Source organism: Seriola aureovittata, chromosome 14 (assembly GCF_021018895.1).
Source record: "Seriola aureovittata isolate HTS-2021-v1 ecotype China chromosome 14, ASM2101889v1, whole genome shotgun sequence".
NCBI classification, from domain to species: Eukaryota; Metazoa; Chordata; class Actinopteri; order Carangiformes; family Carangidae; genus Seriola; species Seriola aureovittata.
The window spans coordinates 119,936-140,173 of record NC_079377.1 but is presented as its reverse complement, the minus strand read 5'-3'; the positions used below and the strand labels follow the sequence as shown (position 1 = coordinate 140,173).

The window sequence follows — 20,238 nt, the reverse complement described above, 5'->3', positions numbered from 1 at the left end:
AAGTGAGACACGGAGGTCTGAGGTGTTGTGAATACTTCACACAATGAGTAGGCACCATTCATTCAAGTCGAATGACGACGTACATCGTGTCTTTGCCACGATGTTGTAGATTCGGCCATTGCAAAGGCGTTTCCCTGTGGTAAGGAAAAAACTGCCTAAATATTGCATTGCATCATTCATCAAGAGAAAGCTGTCAGTCAAAGTTAGTGAGAAACTGTACATCGTTATGTTTGATGAGAGCATGAATAAAACAACAAAGAAAAAGCAGCTGGACCTCCATCTGAGGTACTGGACCACTGATGTGACCGGCACCCATTTTGTCTACCACTATTATGGATCTCAATTCACGGGCCACTCAACAGCAGAGGTTTTGCTTCATCTTTTTAAGGTAAGAGGTCATTTCAGTGGATAAAAGATAATGGAATGGATAAAAGAATCTTATTAAATGGTGTAATATGATGAATAAGGTTCATTTTCAGAATTTAGACAGCAGCTCAGGACTATTAGCCACCATAGACAGTATGTCAGTAATCTAATATTAAATTCTCATAGTGTGATGTGATTTTAAAATTCTGGTGGTCCTTCAATATTCAGTAGGTGTTATAACCCATTTCCTTTATCTAATGAAGAATACACTACTAGTCAAAAGTTTTAGAACAACCCCATTTTTTAGTTTTTAGTGAAATTTAGGTAGCTCAAGTCCAGGGAATAACTTTAATTGGTACAAAGGTAAGTAGTAAACTGCCAAAGATTAAAACAAAGTTTAGGTCACCTAAACTGAGAAATAATGTAAACTTAAGTGAGTTAACAACTTTAAGCTATTTTGCCGCAGTGGAATTAAGCTTTGAAAGTTGATGCAAAAATTCTACAGGTGTCCCAACTCGTATAAATTACTTACAAAAAGCCTCTGTCTATATAAAGAGAGTGCTGGAACAGATACATCTCAGTAGCATTATTTGTACAATATTGAACTGCAGGAAGTAGTACTGTATAATGGTGAGAAAAAGGCATTTAACAAAGGATGACAGAACAGTTGGTAAGGTGTTGATGCTATAAAACATGACCCAAAACCTATGTACAAATAATGCTATTAAGGGTGTACATTCTGTTCTGCGGTGTTTACAAGTTGTGACACCTGTTGGAATTTTGTTTTGTACCTTTGGCAGTTTACTGTTTACCTTTGTAACATTTAAAGTTATTTGCTGGACTTAATCTACTTCAATTTAAAAAAAAAAAAAAAAAAGAAAACTAGAAAAATTGGGATGTAACAAAACTTTTGACTGGTAGTGTACTTATATTATGATATTAAAAGCCTATCATTAATGTGATAATTTCCTCCTTTTAGGCAGGTACAAAGGAGTTGTGTCATGCTCTCTCTGTCAATGGATGGACCCGACGTCAACTGGAAATTTGTTGGGAGTTGTGGCTTGGAGGACTGCATTGACAGGATTGTTCCTGCAGTGTTTATCACCAAGCTTTACTTATTGAAAGCTTACTGGCAGGTTCCCCTGACTCCTAGGGCACCGGGCATCTCTGCTTTTGTTACTCCTGACCATTTCATGCTGTACAATGTAATGCACTTGGCATGAAGAATGCACCAGGCACTCTCCAGCGCCATATGCATGTAGTGTTAAGGGATGTGCCCCAGTGAAAGGTGTACCTCAACGATGTGGTAGTGTATTCCAGCTTGTTGCCAGCTTGAGGATAGTGTTCCAGTAATTTGCTTACGCATTGCTGACCCTTAACCTTTCAAAGTGTGAGTTTGGAAAAGCTACAGTCACTTACCTGGGAAGCAGGCTGGTCATGGGCAGGTTTGAACAGTCGAGGCCAAGGTGGCAGCTGTGCTCTCCTATCCGGCCCTCACCACTAGACACGAACTAAGGCGTTTCTTGGACATGGCTGGGTATTATCAGTGTTTTTCAGTGGTAGTGGCACCCATTGCAAACTTGTGTAGTCCTGCTGTCCCATTTGTGTGGACTGACAAGTGTCAGCATAGTTTTTAAGCTGCTAAATCTGCAGTGCTCCAGTGTTGGCTGCTCCTAACTTCTCTCTGCCGTTTCAGCTGGAAGTTGATGCCAGCACCTCTGAGGCCAGTGCTGTGCTGCTGCAGGAGGGTAATGGGGGTGTACACCTCTGTTACATCTCTGCCAAATTTAAGCAACATCAGTTAAACTACTTCATCATAGAGAAGGAGACCCTGGCTATGCAGCTTGCTCTGCAGCATTTCCTGTGTGTGTTGGGTGCAGCTCTTTTCAGTTATTGTGATACATAACCCTCTTGTTTTCCTTACCTAGATGTACAATCACAACCAGTGGCTGATACGCTGAGATCAGGCTCAAGAGGGGAGGTGAGAACGTAGTGGCAGATACTGTCTCGCAGGTAATGTTGTGTCACATGATTGTTTTCCACAAAACTGACCGTCATTATTAATGCGGTGGTGGTTTACTATTCCAATCAGTGGGTATCAGTGGTCTTATGGGGGGGGGGGTGTTATGCCATGGTGTTGTGTTTGTGTGCTGGTGTCAGAGAGCTGCGTGGAGCTGTAGTGATCGTTCTACTATTGATAGTCTCCGTTTTTATTTGGTTATTGTAAGTTGGATTATCCTAATTCTCTTTTATTGTTAGTTTGTGCTACCCAGTGCTCTACTGACTGTATTTTTGTTGTAGTTTTCTTTTGTGTGTGAATAGAATTCCTTATTATTTGCTGAATCTGTTTCCCTGTATCTGCTCTGTTTGGCCCGCTTTACTATTTCATTTAGCTTTCCCCAACCCCTGGACTCTCACAGGGAACGTGACATTATGTACAGGCTTAAAGCTAAGGGTGTCACGGCTCTGGCTGTGACTCCATTTTTTCCTGTGTTCTCTTTTTTCGTATGTGTCTCCTTCCCCCCTCCTGTATGTCTATGTGTGTTTGTCGTGGGTGCGCCTACCTCATCTGGCACCTGGTTCACCTCTACACCTGACTGCGATCATGTCATCTACCCAGCAGTATAGGAACCCTGGCTCTCCTGCCACTCATCGCCAGGTAGTTCTGGCTGTTCAGTGGTAAACTCTCAGCCATTCAGTTTAGTGACTTTTAGTGACAAGAGAAACTTGTGTTTTTTCCCAATTGTGCTTTTGCTTTCGTTTTTCCCTGTGCCCCAGGATTCCAGTACCAGTATCTTGTCAAACCATCGACTGACGCCGCTTCAGCTCATTCCCCCAGCCATTCCATCCTGCTCAACTGCCTGCCCACCCGCCTGCCCCTGCCTTCACCAGCCCCATCACCACTTCATCTTTATCGCAATAAATCCAACATACTCTCTACAAATACCAACTGTGTCTGTGTCTGCTTCTGAGTCCAAAACAAGAGCCCTAACATAACAATCTGGCTACAATGGACCCAGCAGACATAAATTCACTCTGCCAAGCTTTAACCTCCCAGGGCAACATGATAAAGTTCTCTGTGAAGTAGTAGAGAATCTGCGAGCCCTCTCCTCCAGTTACACTCAACTCAGCAGCCAAATGGACCAGCTCAACGCCCACCTCATAGCCTCTTCTGCCACAGCAGCTTCACCAGTTGACATTCCAACATCACTCCCCACATTGCACCTGGAGCAGACCACTCCACCCCCACTAGCCCATGAGCCTTTCGTTCCGATCCCTGAACGCTACTCTGGGGATATGGGGGTGTGTGAGCGGTTCCTTCTCCAGTGCTCTCTCGTGTTTCAGCAGCAACCTACAACCTACTTCTCAGATAAGTCACATATAGCCTTTATTGTGGGGTTAATTACTGATAAAGCTTCTCAGTGGGCCACAGCTTGATGGGAAGGGCAGTGTCCTATTTGTAGTGATAGTTTTTGACCATCCTGTTCAGGTAGCAGCTGACTGACTCCTCTCTCCGTCAGGGCTCCAGATCAGTTGCAAAGTTTGCAGTTGACTTTAGGATCCTGGCAGCAGTGAGTGGGTGGGATGAAGCAGGTCACCCAAGAACAAAAAGGTCCCTGTTTGTTCTTGGGTCACCTGAGAATATTAAATATGAGTTAGCAGCGAGGGATGAATCCGAGAAGGAGATGAGTGGAAAACTGCCTTTAGCCCTTTGGCCTCATCAGCACCCCTGCAGTTTTTCAAGCCATGGTCAATGATGTCCTCTGTGAAATGCTGAACCACTTGATATTTGTATATCTGGATGACATACTCATCTTCTCCTGGAATCTGGAAGAACACACTCAATATGTCAAGTTAGTGCTCTTTCATCTTCTGGAAAATAAACTGTTTGTGAAGGCTGAAAAATGTGAATTCCACATAACTTTTGTGAGTTTTCTGGGTTTCATTATAGAACAGGGACAGGTGAAGACGGAGCCAGCAAAAGTTCAGGCAGTGGCAGAGTGGTCCAAACCCACTTCATGGAAAGAGTTGCAGCGGTTCTTAGTAATTGCCTATTTCTACAGACGGTTAATTCGAGTTAATTAGATGTAGGCTCAGCTTTTACCAACAGAGTCAGTCTGATATCAGACCATTCAGACTTTCAAATCTAAACTTAAAATATATTATTATGCCTTAACTTTCAGTTAGCTTCCTATTCTTTTACAAACTCAGGCTTTGTACCTGTTGCCATCCTACCACCAGCAGTTGGGCCTCAGTCTCAATAAATCAGTAAACTGAGTATAATATAGTCCAGGTTGTTCTGCCGACGAGGTCACTGTAAACTTTTTGATTAGACTGCATCATTCTAACTGTTTCCTCCTTCTCTCTCCTCCCTATTACTCTCTGCAGGTCCTCCCACCTCCAGAGCTGTAAAGTCTGGATCTTCAAATGCAAACCACCTACTGTCCCCATGACCCTGTGTAACACTTGCTGCTAAACCTGCTAAAATCGAGGCAGATGACCGCCCACCCTGAGTACGGTTCTGCTCAAGGTTTCTGCCTCTTAAAAGGAAGGTTTTCCTTGCCAGTGTCGCCTAGTGCTTGCTCTTGGTGGGAATCGTAGGGTCTCTGAAAAAGTCTAGACCTGCTCTATTTGGAAAGTGCCTTGAGATAACATTTGTTGTGAATTGGCACTATACGAATAAAAATTGTCTTGACTTGACACTTTGAAACAGCTATTCACTAGTGCTCCAGTACTGACTCACCCAGATCCCTCTTTGCAGTTTATTGTGGAGGCGGATGCCTGACTCTGATGTGGGGCTGTCCTCTCTCCATGGTGGTCTAAGGATCACAAGCTGCACACCTGTGCTTTCTTCTCCTGGCACCTTTCCCCTGTGGAGTATTATGATGTGGGAAACCGTGAGCTGTTGGCAGTGGTTCTGGCTTGAAGGGGCTGAGTGGCTATTTGTAGTTTGGACCGACCATAAAAACCTCTCTTACCTCCATTCTGCCAAACGCCTTAACTCCCACCAGGCATGGTGGACTTCGTTCCTTGGAAGGTTATTCACCCTCAACCACCGTCCTGGTTCACAAAACACCAAACCTGATGCCCTATCCCATCAGTCTGCTCCAGCGAAATCCAGCTCTGAGCCAGAAACTATTCTCCCCCCTTCTTGTGAGGTGGCCGCATCTGCATGGGAGATTGAGACCTGCGTCCGGGAGGCACAGCGCTCGTATCCAGACCCAGGTAATGGCCCTCCTAACTGTCTGTTTTGTGCCTGATTCAGTTAGGTCTCAAGTCCTACAATGGGGTAATTCTTCTAAGATCCCCTGCCATTCGGGCTTCCACTGCACCCTCGCCTTCATTAAACAGCGGTTCTGGTGGCCATCCATGACCTGTGAGACCCATGCCTTCATGGCAGCCTGCTCCGTCTGTGCGCACAGCAAGGCCTCACATCACCGCCCAACAAGTCTTCTGTGCCCTCTGCCCATCCTCCACAGGTATGTCCCCCTTCATGGCCTCTCTAGGCTCAGCCACCTCTTTTCTCAGTCCAGTGTGGCGGTCCCATCAGTCCAGGCTAACATCCAAAGGTGTCGTCGGATTTGGAGGGAGGTCCGCTCTGCTCTTCTCCATTCTGCTGCTTGGAACCAACGCCTGGCTGACTGCCCTTCCCTGTGCCCAATTTCCGACCCGGTCAGAAGGTATGGCTTTCCTCCCGTGACTTACCCCTTTAGGTGGAGTCCTGTAAGTTGGCCCGATACATTGGACCCTTTGAAGTGGACAAGATCATTAATCCCACTGCTGTAAAGTTAAAGCTGCCTTCTTCTCTGAATATCCAACCAACCTTCCATATGTCACTGCTTAAGTCTGTCTCTTCCAGCCCTTTGTTCCCTCCAGCTGATCCCCCTCCAACCCACCTGCATCATCGACGATCACCCTGCCTTCACTGTTCGGCGGATTTTGGATGTCCGCCACTGGGGCCAGGGGTTCCGGTTCTTGGTGGATTGTAGGGTTATGGCCCAGAGGAATGCTCGTGGGTTCTGCGCAGCTTCATTCTGGATGCCTCCCTCACTTGGGACTCTCATTGGGAGCATCTGGACAATCCTGAGGCACCTGAAGGCACCTGTTGGGGGGGGGGTCCTGTCACGTGACAGGCAAAGACATAGACCGGCTACTTTTCAAATTTTAATGGAAAAATAAATATAAAACGCAAAAATCAGCCATCATATGAGAGCGGGGGTTTCAATTTTCTGGACTTCAATACCTTGAACAACACCTTTTTTTAAGATTAATTGGGTCAAGCAATTCTTTAAAAAAATTAAACTCAATATGGAATTATATTGACAATCATATAATTTCTGAAATTGGTGGTTTAACATTTCTATTGGTTTGCAACATTGAAAAACTTCCTGTTTGCCTTTCTAACTTCAACAAACAAGCGCTGCTTGCATGGTCTATTATTTATATATATATATATATATATATATATATATATATATATATATATATAATTTTTCACAGCACCACTACTATATATGGAATAATAGAGATATACTTTAAAAAAAACACAACTCTATTTTTCAAGGATTCCTTTAATAATAACATTGTCTTGCTATTCCATCTGGTGTATATTTAAGGCTTGTACATCAGTTTCTGCTCTTGATGTTCCTTGTACTGATGTAGCTGTCTCACCAATTGGAAAAGTGTGCTTTAACCAACCTGTTCGTAAGAACAATCACCAGATCTGTGCTTTATTTCAGTGTGATATCGTTTCTTATTCAACTAGTAAAGCTTTTTGGAACAGTCGTGTTAAGAATTTATGCTGGAAAAACATTTAGGGACTCCCATGAAAATTATTTTTGGTCAATAAGGTGAAGGAGGTTTCATTTAAAATCATTCACCGATGTTATCCAGTGAGATCTCTTTTTGTTAAATACAGAAATGATATTGACATAAGCTGTGCCTTCTGTGGTTGTCATACTGGGACTGTAGTCCAGCTGTTCTGGAAGTGTATACATACCCGTAAACTGTGGCAAGATATAAATTTATCCTGGACAATATTACTTGTAGCTTTAGATTCTATTTGAAAATCAATTTTTTTGGTTTCTTAAAGATCAATACAGAACGATTCTTATCAATCTCATTATATTTTTTGCAACGTTTTACATGCATAAATGTAAATTTGACAAAATAAATTGTATATTAATAACAATACCTTTTAATGTTTTCATTTAAGTCTTTTTCTATTTATTTATCTTCACCCTGGCATTTTTCATTTGTTTATTTATTTACTTTATTGTTTCATTTCATTTTATTTAACATACTACTAGTGCCTTATATATATATATAGGGGAGACCGGGGATGGTTGTAACACTTTTTGACTCAGCTCCTATAACTTGCAGAATGTTTGCGGTAGGGTACTCAGATTTTGATACAAAGTACCCTCATTTGTCTACTACAAATAGCAATGTTTTTAACTTCTCCAACTATATCACAGAATTCATTATTTGATTTCAAATGCAAGGAGTGCCATTGTTACAACCTACCCCACTACCAGGGTATGTTGTAACACAACCTGGGGTAAATTGTAACAGCAAGATTGAAGAACTAAAAACTGAGACTACACCACAAAATATGCATCTATATAAGTTTATTGTGCATGTGCCAACACTAAAGCATCTTCCTGTGCTTCACTAAGAACAAAAATAACTCATCACTGATGGCTAAATGAAGAACAGTGTCAGTGTTAACATTAAAAGAGCTTTTTTAAAGAACATATCCTGATAATACCGATGAATGTTACACATACAAATGGAAACCTTCAGCAGGAGGTCAGAAGTAGCTCATAATCCATGTAAAATTACAGGAAGACGTTTGACAATTAGTAAAACAACAAACATGCATACTGTGTCTGTCTTAAATGATAAAACATGAACTTGAGTGTGTGTATCTGTGTGTGTTATCCATCTAATCAGAGTGATCAGAGTCACAGTGGTGACAGATGTATGTGGGTTTTCCAGGGGTGCAGTTTTCATGGGCCCAGAACTTGCAATTTACACATCTGATCCACTTTTCTTTGGGTTTGGAATTTCCAAAGGGCTCCATGCACACAATTCAAAAATCATCTTCATCTGGGGTGTCCTCACCCTTATCCTTGTTCTTCTTGGATCTCTTTTTGGCTGTCTTTCTCTCTGCATTATTTTGTTTGCGTTTCCTCTTTCCAAATATGGCCATTTTCACATTCTTCTTACTACTCTTTTCTTCTTCCTCCAAGGCCTGCTTGTATCTGTGTAGATGTCTGACTTTCTCCTTGTCGTACCAGTGGTCTTTCTTGGCCCTGCTTTGGGAAATGGTCTTACAGTAGAGGGACTACTGTGCATTGAAGACTTTTTGACTGCTGTGATAGCCCACACTGGGCAGCTTTCTTGAACCTTGTTCACATGGCAGATGGAGTAGTCTTTGGTGACTGACCTCACTGCTTTTCCCTGCCTCACTTCATCTGATGCAACTTTAAGTACATGTGCAGGCACACCCCTATTTGTTTTCCTCACCCACTGTCTTGGCATACTGAAAAAAAGGAGTAGGATAGAGAAAATATGTGAATTGTGATTATGGGGATGGTTGTAACATTTTCTTATATGGTGTTACAACTATCCCCACCCCTGTCAGCCAATGTTTACCTAGCTGTATCAGCATGGTGGTTTGAAATTAGCATGGATGAAATGACTCACATTTTACGTAAGAACCTACTCTCTTACCCGATACAAGTTACCTAATTCAAACTTCAACAGCATCAGTACTAATCAAAATATAGACTTGGTCCCAAAAATTACTTTCTTACCTGAAAATTGATGTTTTGACTGTAAAATCTGCACACTTCCTCTCACAGCCATCCAAATTCACATGCAAGATCAGGGAGGAAGTGGATATACATGAAATTGATCACATGACTCTTATGTTATCCCTTATTGGTGAAAGTGATGCTGTTACAACTATCCCTTTGTTACAACCATCCCCGGTCTCCCCTACTTAGTTATTTTCTTGTTATCAAAACCTACGTAGCTACTTTTAACTATTTGTTTTGAGTGTTGAGTGTCCTGTTAGTTATGTGGAATGTTAAAAAAAAAAAAAAAATTCAACTAGCATGCAATGTGTTAAGTACAGCATGCATCACGTCAAGTCAGCACTGTGCAGCGCCACAAAAAGCTGCGTTCGACTTTCGCCGGCGCTGCGCCGTATCACCATGTCACATGACATGGGCGAGCCTTCATTTTTTCCGATGCGGCTGCAGTTGCTCTCCAACGGCTTCACCGACTGGGAATCATCTCTGTGACGAGGGCACTTTATCCTGATTGGCTGAAGGTTTCGCTGACACACGTGTTCTACGTTTTATTCCAAGAATTTAAGATCCTCTTTTACAGCGGGGGACATTAGTCAAATAGGACTCCAGTACAAGGGTAAGTTGTTCAGTTAAGTTTTTTTACTGCAGTTGAAGTACTGGAGTACTTGATTTTAAAATACTTGAGTGTTCAAAAGTAAAATATTTTATGTCAACATATTGTTGTATTGTCCCACATTTAAAGAATCCAATGACTCTTAATTTACCTACTGACTGAACTGACTAGAATCTGGAGAATAAAAGCTTGTAGAATATGATACAAAGACTGGACATAAAAACAACTGAATCAACAAAAGGAATCATTGTTTTCGTTTGTTTTGTTTGTTTTGTCAATGATGACGTCTGGTTGTGGTAAACACAGCAAACATTTCAAACTAAATTAATCTTTCTTTAAACCTTCAAACGTGGACTTCAGATCAGACCATGTTCTCTGGTGAAAAATCTGCCTCGTCTTTATCTAACGTCGCCATGGTTAGGAGGACACTGACAGGTTCAAACATGACTGACAATGGAGGAGTTGGCTGTGATTGGTTTTTCTCCTGTGATGAACACAGTGTATGGTCTATCACATTTTCTTTAATAGTAGAACGTTCATTCAACCGACTAAAAGCCGCTTCAAAGTAAGAGTACTTCATACTAATGTGGAGCCAAGAGCAGCTTACAATAGGCCTATTTGGCTTTTAAGCGTAGTGGAGTTAAAGTGAAGAGTTTCCAACAAGAATATTACTCATGTAAAAATACCCCAAGTAAATGTACTTAGTTACTGTCCACCCCTGCTCTTCTATGGTTATCTCTATCTAAGGGGAAGCTATTTATTTGACCTCTTTCTGACGGCTTTTTTTTTTTTTTTTTTTTTTTTTTACATATGGACACCAACATTACAATTTTCATTTCCAGAAGAAAGCTGTAAACCAGTTTAGATCAGAATTTGTTACTGTAAAAGAAGTAATGATCTTATAGGTCATATTTTTTATTCCTTACATGTCTTCTCTTTTCACCTCCTGACATGGTGGCCCTTGTTTTTTATCCTCAAGTATTTGGAAGTATATGGTTCTCAATAAAAACAGAAAGAAATTAAATTGAAGAGTTGCTCTAGCAGGAATTCCATGTATGACCTTTCCCTCCACACAAATTAACCCATCACCCTCCATGTTTTCAGAAAACATTACTAAGATTTAATTTCATGTGTCAAAAGTCTAATGTAAACAGGCGCAGTCAGCCGAAGTCAGACTCACGCACCTTAAGTCGGACTCAAGCAGGATTCCAGGACCTGTACAGTATATCTTTGGACCTGGTTCTTAAAGACATATGATCGATCTATACACACTGCTCGTTAACTCAGTGAATCCTCTTGACTGTGTAATAACATGTTTTCACGTTTTCTTCTACAGAAGATTTTAAACGGCACTTCAGTTTTTAATATTTTGTAAATGTGATGAATAGAGCTTTTCAATAAAGTTGAGAGGAAAAAAACAAATGGAGTTGACGCCTCTTTCTTCACCACTCAGGTCTCCGTAAAACTAAACGTCATCACGTCGTGGTGTTTGACCGTCACAGTGGGGCAACATGGCGTCGCACAGTCTCTCTCCGTCTCTGACCAGGCTGCTGTTCGCGGTAAAGGTGAGCCGAGCATAGACTCTGCAGAGAGCTAGGTATCCTTCAGGTACCAATTAAACAGCACGAGTATATTGTCCCAGCCGGTACAGACGAGCAGAACGGTGCAGACGGACACGGGGTCTCCTTGCAGGACACGAGCAGAGAAAAACACCTGGTTAAAGATTGATGTCTAAAATCTGACCTGCTAATATCAGCGCGTGTCTTTCCTTGGCCAGAGAGCGTGCGTGAGGTGTGCCTTGACGTCATCTCAGGTGTAGCTTTGATTAAACTGTCCTCCACACAGAGATATTGGTTAATCTGTGTCATATCTGGTTAATGTCTACTTGTGGCCCGAGAGCTCAACGGATGCAAATACACAAACGCTCTGCAAATTCAGTCCTACAACATAACGAAAGTGTTTCCAGCCGACAAAGGCGTGGAAACGCCTTTGTTTGAAAAACATTTGTTTATTTTCATGCGTTATGATTGTTTTCAGCGCATGTGTTGTCAAATTGATGAAGATTTTTACCGAATGCAGGGCATTCGCATGTTTTCTTAAGTTGCAGTGCGTTGATCTCTCAGGGCCACCATATGATCCTCCATGGATTCACTAAATCCTGTTTAAAGTTACTGTGTTTATCTTGGCTTTAGAAAACATCACTGGGTCACTGAGGACCAGACTCAGAACTTGCTTGCTTGTCCACATTAGCCCACTGGTGGGCTTAGAAAAAATGATCTGTGGGCCACCTTTTTGTTGTACATTGGTTAAAAAAAAAACACACACACAATCGGGAGAACATACCATGTAGATTATGACACAAGGCCAGAGCGTTTGGGACCCCTGTTTCCTGCTTGGCCCTGATGGTTATCTGGTCTCAGGTCTTCATTACAACTCTGATTTCTCTACAGCACCTTCACATCAGTTTCAGAAGTGAAATCGATGTTCATGTCAGTGAGATTTGACACATGACACAGCAATATGTTGAAGAACAACAAAAGAAACTGAAGCAGTAACAGTTCTATCTGTTTTCTATGTAGACAGCGTCAGCTTACTGTCACGTATTCATGGAGACACATCACTGTGTTGACTGAGGGTCCTAACACTGGACTGTTCAGTGGTCACCTGGTTCATCCTGACACTGAGGCTGAATGCTCCAAGACAGACTGTTTCTGTATGTTACTCCTATATTCTGAATGAATGAGGAGACTACAATGGTTTGAAAACTGCTTGTTGTTGTCATTTGCTTCTGTTTGAATAAAAGTTGATTATTTCCTTGACGGTTTTGCACCATATGATGTGTCTGTCTTCGTCACAGCTGCACACTGATCTGTGGTGCAGTCTTCTCAAGCGGTTGCCTCTTTTTAGATTTTATTTTTTGATGCTGGTCCAGGTAGCCACTGGTTTCCATTTAGTTCTGATTGGTTTGAAAATCAATTAATCAACAGTTTTTATGTTGCTTAACTGATGCTCTCTTTGATGAGCACATCTAAGTACACACCTGGAGGACGTGCCAATAATCTGCTGATAGATTTTCATATTGATCAGAAATAAATAGAAAACACTGAACAGATTATCCTCTCTATCTAAAGTGATTGTTCTGAGGTTTCGTTTGTAGTAACTGGTGAAACATGTGTAACCACAGTTCTGCTGTTAAATTAATAGTGACTACCAGTGAAGTCAACATACTTCATTGTGCAGTGCATCATACAGCTGCAGTCTGTTGTCATTAAGTTGATGAATGAGCTGCACAACACACAGTTTAAATAATGTGATGTCCATTTATGATGGTTGTTGAATTCCCCAACAACAACAAAGACCACATACTGAGACTGTATGATTATTTATTTTACATTTAACCAATAAACTCATGTCAGTGTGAACCTGCTGATCATAAAGGTTGTTTGATTTGAAATGAAAACAGGAGGTGATAATCAGAATCAGTTAAATCTGAATTTATCCTGGACCCTCAAAGACCACTGACAGCAGTATAATAATAACCAAAGGAAATTATACAGCTGCTTGATACAGTGTGTGTGTGTTTGCTTGCAGTATGCCTCACTCCATCCCAGATGTTGTGCAGTGCACAGCAGAGTTCACTACTCCACCATCTACAACCCCAGTGAAAAGGTAAACACAGCTCTCCCTCTGTAACCACTGATGTTCACACTGAAGAAAATCATTACAGAAAAAGATGTGATTCATGTTTGACTTTAATGGAGTGCGATGTCTGATACAAAATGCCTTCTCCTGAGTTTACCCATACTGTTGAAACTGATCTGTTATTCTTCTCAGAGTAAAGAACATCCTTGTTGTGTCAGTGATAAACCTGCTAATCTGTTTCTGTTTCCCTCCACAGGCCTTTGATAAGATCCTCATTGCCAACAGAGGAGAGATTGCTTGCAGAGTAAGATATGTAGTGTAAATTAAACTCATACCTGCAGCTTCACCTCACACCACGTCATTATCATTACTGACACTAACTTCACCCATATTTATTTTTATTAACAGTACATTTAAATCTTAACACAGCCTCCAGCATCTAAACTATTCACAGTGCAGTAATTATCACTGACTGCAGAGTTAATGTCACGTTTCTCCATCAGGTGATCAAGACGTGTAAGAAGATGGGCATCCAGACTGTAGCTGTTCACAGTGATGTGGACTCCAGTGCTGTGAGTCACCATCTGTATTCATAAACTGTTGAAACTGATCTGTGTCTCCCAGGAAACATCTTCTCCTTTTATACCTGGAGAAGTAGGAGAGGGACAAAGGGTATTTTAGTTTATTTGCTGAAAACTGTTTAAACAAAAACACCTGGTCTAAACCTCACCGATGCTGCCACACCGTCACCAACCCCAACCCTGAAATGCTGATACCACAGTGACATCAGTGCATCAGCCTCTCAGCTATACCTGGTTCTTTTCCTACTGAGTGAATACCAGGCATGCAGGTCTCCCAGAGCAGGGAGCAGAACAGGGCTCCACAGGTGGAGCATGGAGTGAGGAGTGTTACATGTTACTACTAGAATTCCATTATCTAATGTAAATGTAACACAGACTGGACTTAACTTCCTGGTGTATGTGTGTATGTAGGTCCATGCAAAGATGGCTGATGAGGCAGTGTGTGTTGGCCCCGCCCCCACCAGTAAGAGCTACCTGAACATGGATGCCATCATGGATGCCATCAGAGCAACTGGAGCACAAGCTGTAAGTATTAACACACAGACAGTGACAGATTAAGGGAGAGAGTCGTACTCACGTGTTGTTCCTCCACGTGTCTACAGAATAGCTTCACTGCTCCTCATCACAGATTCTCCAAGTCTCTCTCACTTGTTGAGAACATGGTGAAGGACAACTCATCTGACCACATCACTGATCCACATCTCTGTAGACCTGAGTCTCTGGTCTCTGCACCTGAACTGTCAAATGTGGATTTTGAGGGTTTATCACTGCAGCTCTACTATAACATCCCTCTGTATGTATGTAACTGTGGACAACTCTTGTTGTGAATGATCACATCCTCAGTCACCTGAGGTGACTGCTGCTCCTCTGTTCTTCTTACATATCACATATTGACCCAGTTTTCCCAGAGGTCTAAATACAGTCGACAGTCACTTCAGTCTCTGTTACTATGGAAACACAGATTAAGCATCTCTGTGACTGAAGCTCCAACAATGGACCCTCTCACTCAGATCTTTTCCTCTTGATACAAAATCATAATCAACTGGACCTTATCAGTATTCATATACTACCCCCAGAGGATGATGGAACATTAACTGCGTCATTGTACATGCAGTGCAGCTGTGTGGAAATTTCTGGATTTATTATATTTCTCCACTCATGTATTCAGGTTTTTCCTTTTAATGTGTCGCCATCTGTGTTCATGTTTAAACTGCATTCTCTCTGCAGAACCATTCATCAGAGAGAGGAGATGGTGCTGTCAAATATTTCTAGAAAAAATCCAGAGTTATGATCTCAGAGCTACAGGTTTTACAGCTACTCCTGTTTGAAACGCATCAAATTAAGTTTTTTTTTTTTTTTTTTTTCCCTCTATGAAGGTTCATCCTGGCTATGGGTTTCTCTCTGAAAACAAAGAGTTTGCAAAGCGACTTGTGAGTAACACAGCTCAGACACAGCTACACACAACATGTCATCAGCATTAACGTTCTTCACCATGAGAGAAGAAGAATCAAAGCTAAAGTGTAAAACTTCTGAGGCCAAAGTAAAGGAGGAAGAACCAGGAAACATTCACAAACTTCATCAGACTCTTAAACTCCATCAAACACTGAACACATCCAACTTCAAGAAGCTAAAGGCAGAGCAACTATAACTAGAGCCACACTAATCACATCACCTGTGCATGACAACTGCCTGCTGAACTGCTGCTATGGTTTGCACATCTCCACTCCACCAGCAATGAATATTGAGCATCAGTAATATTATTATATAGATGACTTTTTAACCCTTTCAGCTCTATGCTTTTTTTTGTGAGGCATATTTTGCAAATTCAAAATGTTTGATTCTGTCCATATTTACGAAAAAGTCCTACATCAATGCAAATGATTCCAAAGGATTCACTTTCACAGCAGTTGAGTATGGGAGTTTATTCTGGAACTTAATGGCAGTATGAGTGAAAACTCAGGGTTGGCCATGAGACGCAGTTGCAAAGTTATTGTGTTGCACATAACTGAATTATCATATTGTTAAAATAGCAGTTAAAACAATCTTTCTAGGAAGGTCAATGACAGAAATAGTAGATGATCAAAATAGTGAATGATAGAAATAATGAATGCAGACACACTGTGTGAGGTGAGTGGAGTGAGCCTGGCAGTGGGATGGGATCTCAACTCTTTGTACTCTGTATGCATGTTCTTATAAGTCTGATATGAAATCTCAATCTCATGGTTTTATCGTTGTTTTGTTCCTAGTCAGCAGAGGGTGTGACATTCATTGGCCCAGACACGCATGCTATCCAGGCAATGGGAGATAAAATAGAGAGCAAGCTAATTGCTAAGGCCGCTAAGGTCAACACTATCCCAGGATTTGATGGAGTTGTCAAGGTATGGATACACACACACACACACAGCATATATGAAGCAGGGAAATGAGATGAAATGTTGTTTATGATCTGTTCTTCTGTGTTCACAGGATGTTTGAATTGATGTTATTGTTTATTTATGAAAACTATAATAAACAATACCAAGAGTATCCTTACTGTTACATATGCAATAATACAAAAGTTAAACCCACACATGATCCACAGCAGTACAATGGACAGTAGACAGCTGAGTTTCCACATCTCACGCCTGTGTTGATCCAGGTCCAGTATACTGGATCGAGTCAAACAACTGTACACAAAGACACAAAACTGCTTCATAGTAGAGACCACAGAGAGCAGTCTGACTGACACTATGGTCACAGGCCAGTTCTTCACACATGTTCAGTCATAGTACATTCACTTTTAGCTGCAGGTGTAGTTCATGGAAGAAATAGTTCCTACACAGTTTAGTAACCATTCCCTTTCTCTGTGTCAGACTGCTGAGGAAGCTGTGAAGATTGCTCAGGACATAGGTAAGTCATCACTCCTCTACACACTGATGGTGAACATTGTGTTATGGAGTGGGACAGAATTGAGTGACCTCCTGTCCTGACCCTTTCTGTCTGGAGTTTGGTGGCTCGTCTCTGCTTCTGGTGGGTTGGTCCAACCGAGTTTCAATCAAAAGAGACTAATTTGTGTAAACCAATAAACTTTTACTGCCATGCCATGTCAAAATATAGATAAAGTATTACAGTTAAAGTATATATCATTATAGAAGACATAATTAATCAGTGTGTCAGCAGCATGTTACTGTTGTAGCTGCTGGAGGTAGAGCTTGTTGAACTACTTTATCACACCATGTTCACGTTATATACTCATTGTACAATATATAAAAATTACCTTAATCATTTTTGTCTGTTGTGATGCATGTGTGTTTGTTTACATAAGAATGTCACCAACATTTAATCAACATGATCAATAATCACCATGGATCTCTCTACCTTTTATAAGACCTGTAAACTAGGGTTGTCACGATACCAAATTTCTGTTTCGATACCGATACCAATATGTATTTCGATACTTTATGTTAAAAAATATTTCATTTTATTATGTATTGCCTTAATGGGTTATTTAAATATTTAAAGAATGTAATTTAATTTAAAAAATATATATTTTTTAATGTACTTATTAACCATGGACATGTTTTAGCTCTCTGAATGCAGGCTACTGTAGGTTTACTACTGGGCTGGGAGGGGCTTTGTACTTCTCTCATTGACATTACAGTGCAGTGAACTGGTGAACAACATTATCACCTGTCGTTCTTGACTGAAGTCTCGGAACAAGTCCGCATGGTTGTCCTTTAAATGTTTCGGCAGGTTTGAAGTGTTGCCTGCTTTTGCGAGACACAGTTTGTAGCACCGCTTGCACTGCGGTGTTTCTGGGTTCAGTGGCTCGCCTTTATCGTTCGGTTTGAACCCGATATATTTCCACACCGTACTTCGGGCCCCTATTTTTACCACAAGTACGGGCTTTTCTGCAGCTGCCATCTCTATCTACTGTATTTTCTTCAACCTGCTCCGTCTGTCTAAGACGCAACTTGTCGTTTCTCTCTCCTCCTCAGTCTAAACATGCGAGTGCGCGTGGGAGGCTCGGACAACTACGTCACACTCACTGGCCTCGCTGTGCTTAAAGAGACAGGCTCCAATTTACCAATTCATTTGCATTCGATAAAATGAAATAAAAGTACCGTTTGTTTTTCAATGCTGGTATAGTACCGTTTTCAAAACTCTAGTATCGCGGTACTATACTGGTACTGGTATACCGTGCAACCCTACTGTAAACTGAAGCAGAATTAACAGACCAAAGGTATCTGTTGTTGTTTTGTGACAGAAGTTTGTTTCCAATAACTCTGTCACAAAGAACAGGTTTAGAAATCAATCCACAAGTGTAACACACGTGTAAATGTTCTCTGTGGCATCAATGTCTCTTGCAGGTGTAAAGGTGTGTGTCTGTGTACACAGCTGTGTGTGCAGGCACTGATGCTCTCTGACACTTGTGTTTAGTATATTTTAGTTGACTGTCAGTGGACATGTCTCATGTCTCCTACTGGGGGTACTTGTGGTCGGATTTGTGTAGTCAAACCAAGGCATGTTTACACATGTGGTGTTATCTTTGTGTTGTTGCTAGGCTATCCTGTGATGATTAAAGCATCTGCAGGAGGAGGAGGGAAAGGAATGAGGATAGCTTGGAATGATGAGGAGACAAGGTATTGTACCTGTTTCTGTCATATTCTGTCATCGTCTTCTCTTTGATAACAACATTGTTATTCATGAAAACAATATACATCAATCAGAATGCTGAAAACCAAGGTATTCTGTTTCTACTTAAATTATTCTGACTGCTGGCCCTGAGGTTCTACTGTAAAACCTTCTGATGTAAATACAATCACTTCTGCTGCAGCTGGACTTTGACTTAAATACCTTCAGAATAACATCACTGCTGCTAATCCAACAATTTAATGTAGTTCTGTCTACAACTATGGAAGCCTCCCTACAATCCAAGAACTGAGTCCTCTGCATCCACAGACTGTATCATTGTGAAGAACTACATTTCCTTAAATGCAGTTTTCTTTTCTTCATTTGTTGTTATTCAGCCGCTGATGCAGTCAGCGGATCAATCAGTCCCAATCAGAGTAGTAGTGAGTATATAGCAACATGGTACTGCTGAGTATGGATGCTAACCCTAACCCTCCTGTTCACATCTGAGAGGCTCAGGCAACAGAATATTGTCTTACTGTTGTTGATCTTTGTATACAACATATTAACAGTCCAGCTTTAGTTCAGTCAGACCATATTGTTCAAATGGAGTGGAGTGGCCCCTTATATAAATATCCTTAATGCCCTCTGGTGGCTGAATGGAGTTACTGCTTATTTTAACTATACAGTGTTATTTTACCTCACTTACAAAAGGTGCATTTATTAATTTAAGTGGATAAATACTAAATTAGCTGATTTAATTGGCCAATGTCATAGACATTTGTCCTAAAACGCAAATACACTCTTTCATTATTTATACTCTGAATCATATTGGACTGTGACCATCTGTGGGGATGACTATAGAACCCTGACTTGGTCTGGAGAGCGTCAGCCTGTTCCCTCTGACTGAGGAGTATTCCCCTACGTAAATGTAATATATGTACATATATTGAATTTCCATGTGTGAAATTTATATCTGAAACCTATTAGAAATTGGAATAATTTTATATATTGACATTTATCTTGTAGCGCATTCAAATATGTATGTTTATGTATGCTTATAGACATAGGTCTATTAGCCTAACAAGATGAACAAAACACTGCACCTCCAGGGAGGTCATTAACTGTACAAATCACTTCACTTGGTCTAACATGCATTTTCCATAAAGGGGTGTGTGTGTTTGTTTTATCACAGGGAAGGTTTCCGGTTCTCGTCCCAGGAGGCAGCTTCCAGCTTTGGAGACGACAGGCTGCTCATTGAGAAGTACATCGACAACCCCAGACACATAGAAATACAGGTATGAGACACGCACACAGTCACACGTATAGTATAGAACTTCTATGTGAATATGATATTAAGTGTTTTCAGTGGTGTGAGCCTTAGGTTTTACTTTTACTGACAGATTTCCAGTGAACTTGTTATAGTCTATAGTTTTTACACCTGATTTGATTGAAGCCATGTGTAAATGTGAACATCAGTTGTTCAGCTTCTGCTTCTTGTAGGTGCTGGCTGATAAACATGGTAATGCTCTGTGGTTGAATGAGAGGGAGTGCTCTATCCAAAGGAGGAACCAGAAGGTGGTGGAGGAGGCTCCCAGGTTAG

At 41.2% G+C, this 20,238-nt stretch overlaps 1 protein-coding gene and 2 long non-coding RNA genes across 3 annotated transcripts in view; 2 read left to right on the top strand and 1 right to left on the bottom strand.

Annotated features, from left to right (window-relative positions):
• Positions 1–398: 398 nt before the first annotated feature.
• LOC130181117 (uncharacterized) lies at positions 399–7,560 on the top strand. Its single transcript, XR_008829524.1, has 2 exons — positions 399–3,025; positions 3,145–7,560. It is a non-coding gene; the product is annotated as an uncharacterized LOC130181117 (long non-coding RNA).
• Positions 7,561–7,980: 420 nt separating this feature from the next.
• On the bottom strand, positions 7,981–9,373 carry LOC130181119 (uncharacterized). Its single transcript, XR_008829526.1, has 2 exons — positions 9,189–9,373; positions 7,981–8,914 (listed from the first exon to the last, which is right to left on the bottom strand). It is a non-coding gene; the product is annotated as an uncharacterized LOC130181119 (long non-coding RNA).
• A 318-nt stretch (positions 9,374–9,691) lies between these two features.
• Positions 9,692–20,238, top strand: part of pcca (propionyl-CoA carboxylase subunit alpha) — a 37,859-nt gene continuing 27,312 nt past the window's right edge. Inside the window, exons 1-12 of the mRNA XM_056394903.1 lie at positions 9,692–9,804; positions 11,255–11,366; positions 13,393–13,470; positions 13,700–13,747; positions 13,947–14,015; positions 14,436–14,549; positions 15,401–15,454; positions 16,271–16,402; positions 16,877–16,913; positions 18,568–18,646; positions 19,831–19,933; positions 20,139–20,233. Coding sequence (XP_056250878.1) covers positions 11,313–11,366; positions 13,393–13,470; positions 13,700–13,747; positions 13,947–14,015; positions 14,436–14,549; positions 15,401–15,454; positions 16,271–16,402; positions 16,877–16,913; positions 18,568–18,646; positions 19,831–19,933; positions 20,139–20,233 — 863 coding nt within the window. The 5' untranslated portion in view covers positions 9,692–9,804; positions 11,255–11,312. The remainder of the gene's footprint in view (positions 9,805–11,254; positions 11,367–13,392; positions 13,471–13,699; positions 13,748–13,946; positions 14,016–14,435; positions 14,550–15,400; positions 15,455–16,270; positions 16,403–16,876; positions 16,914–18,567; positions 18,647–19,830; positions 19,934–20,138; positions 20,234–20,238) is intronic.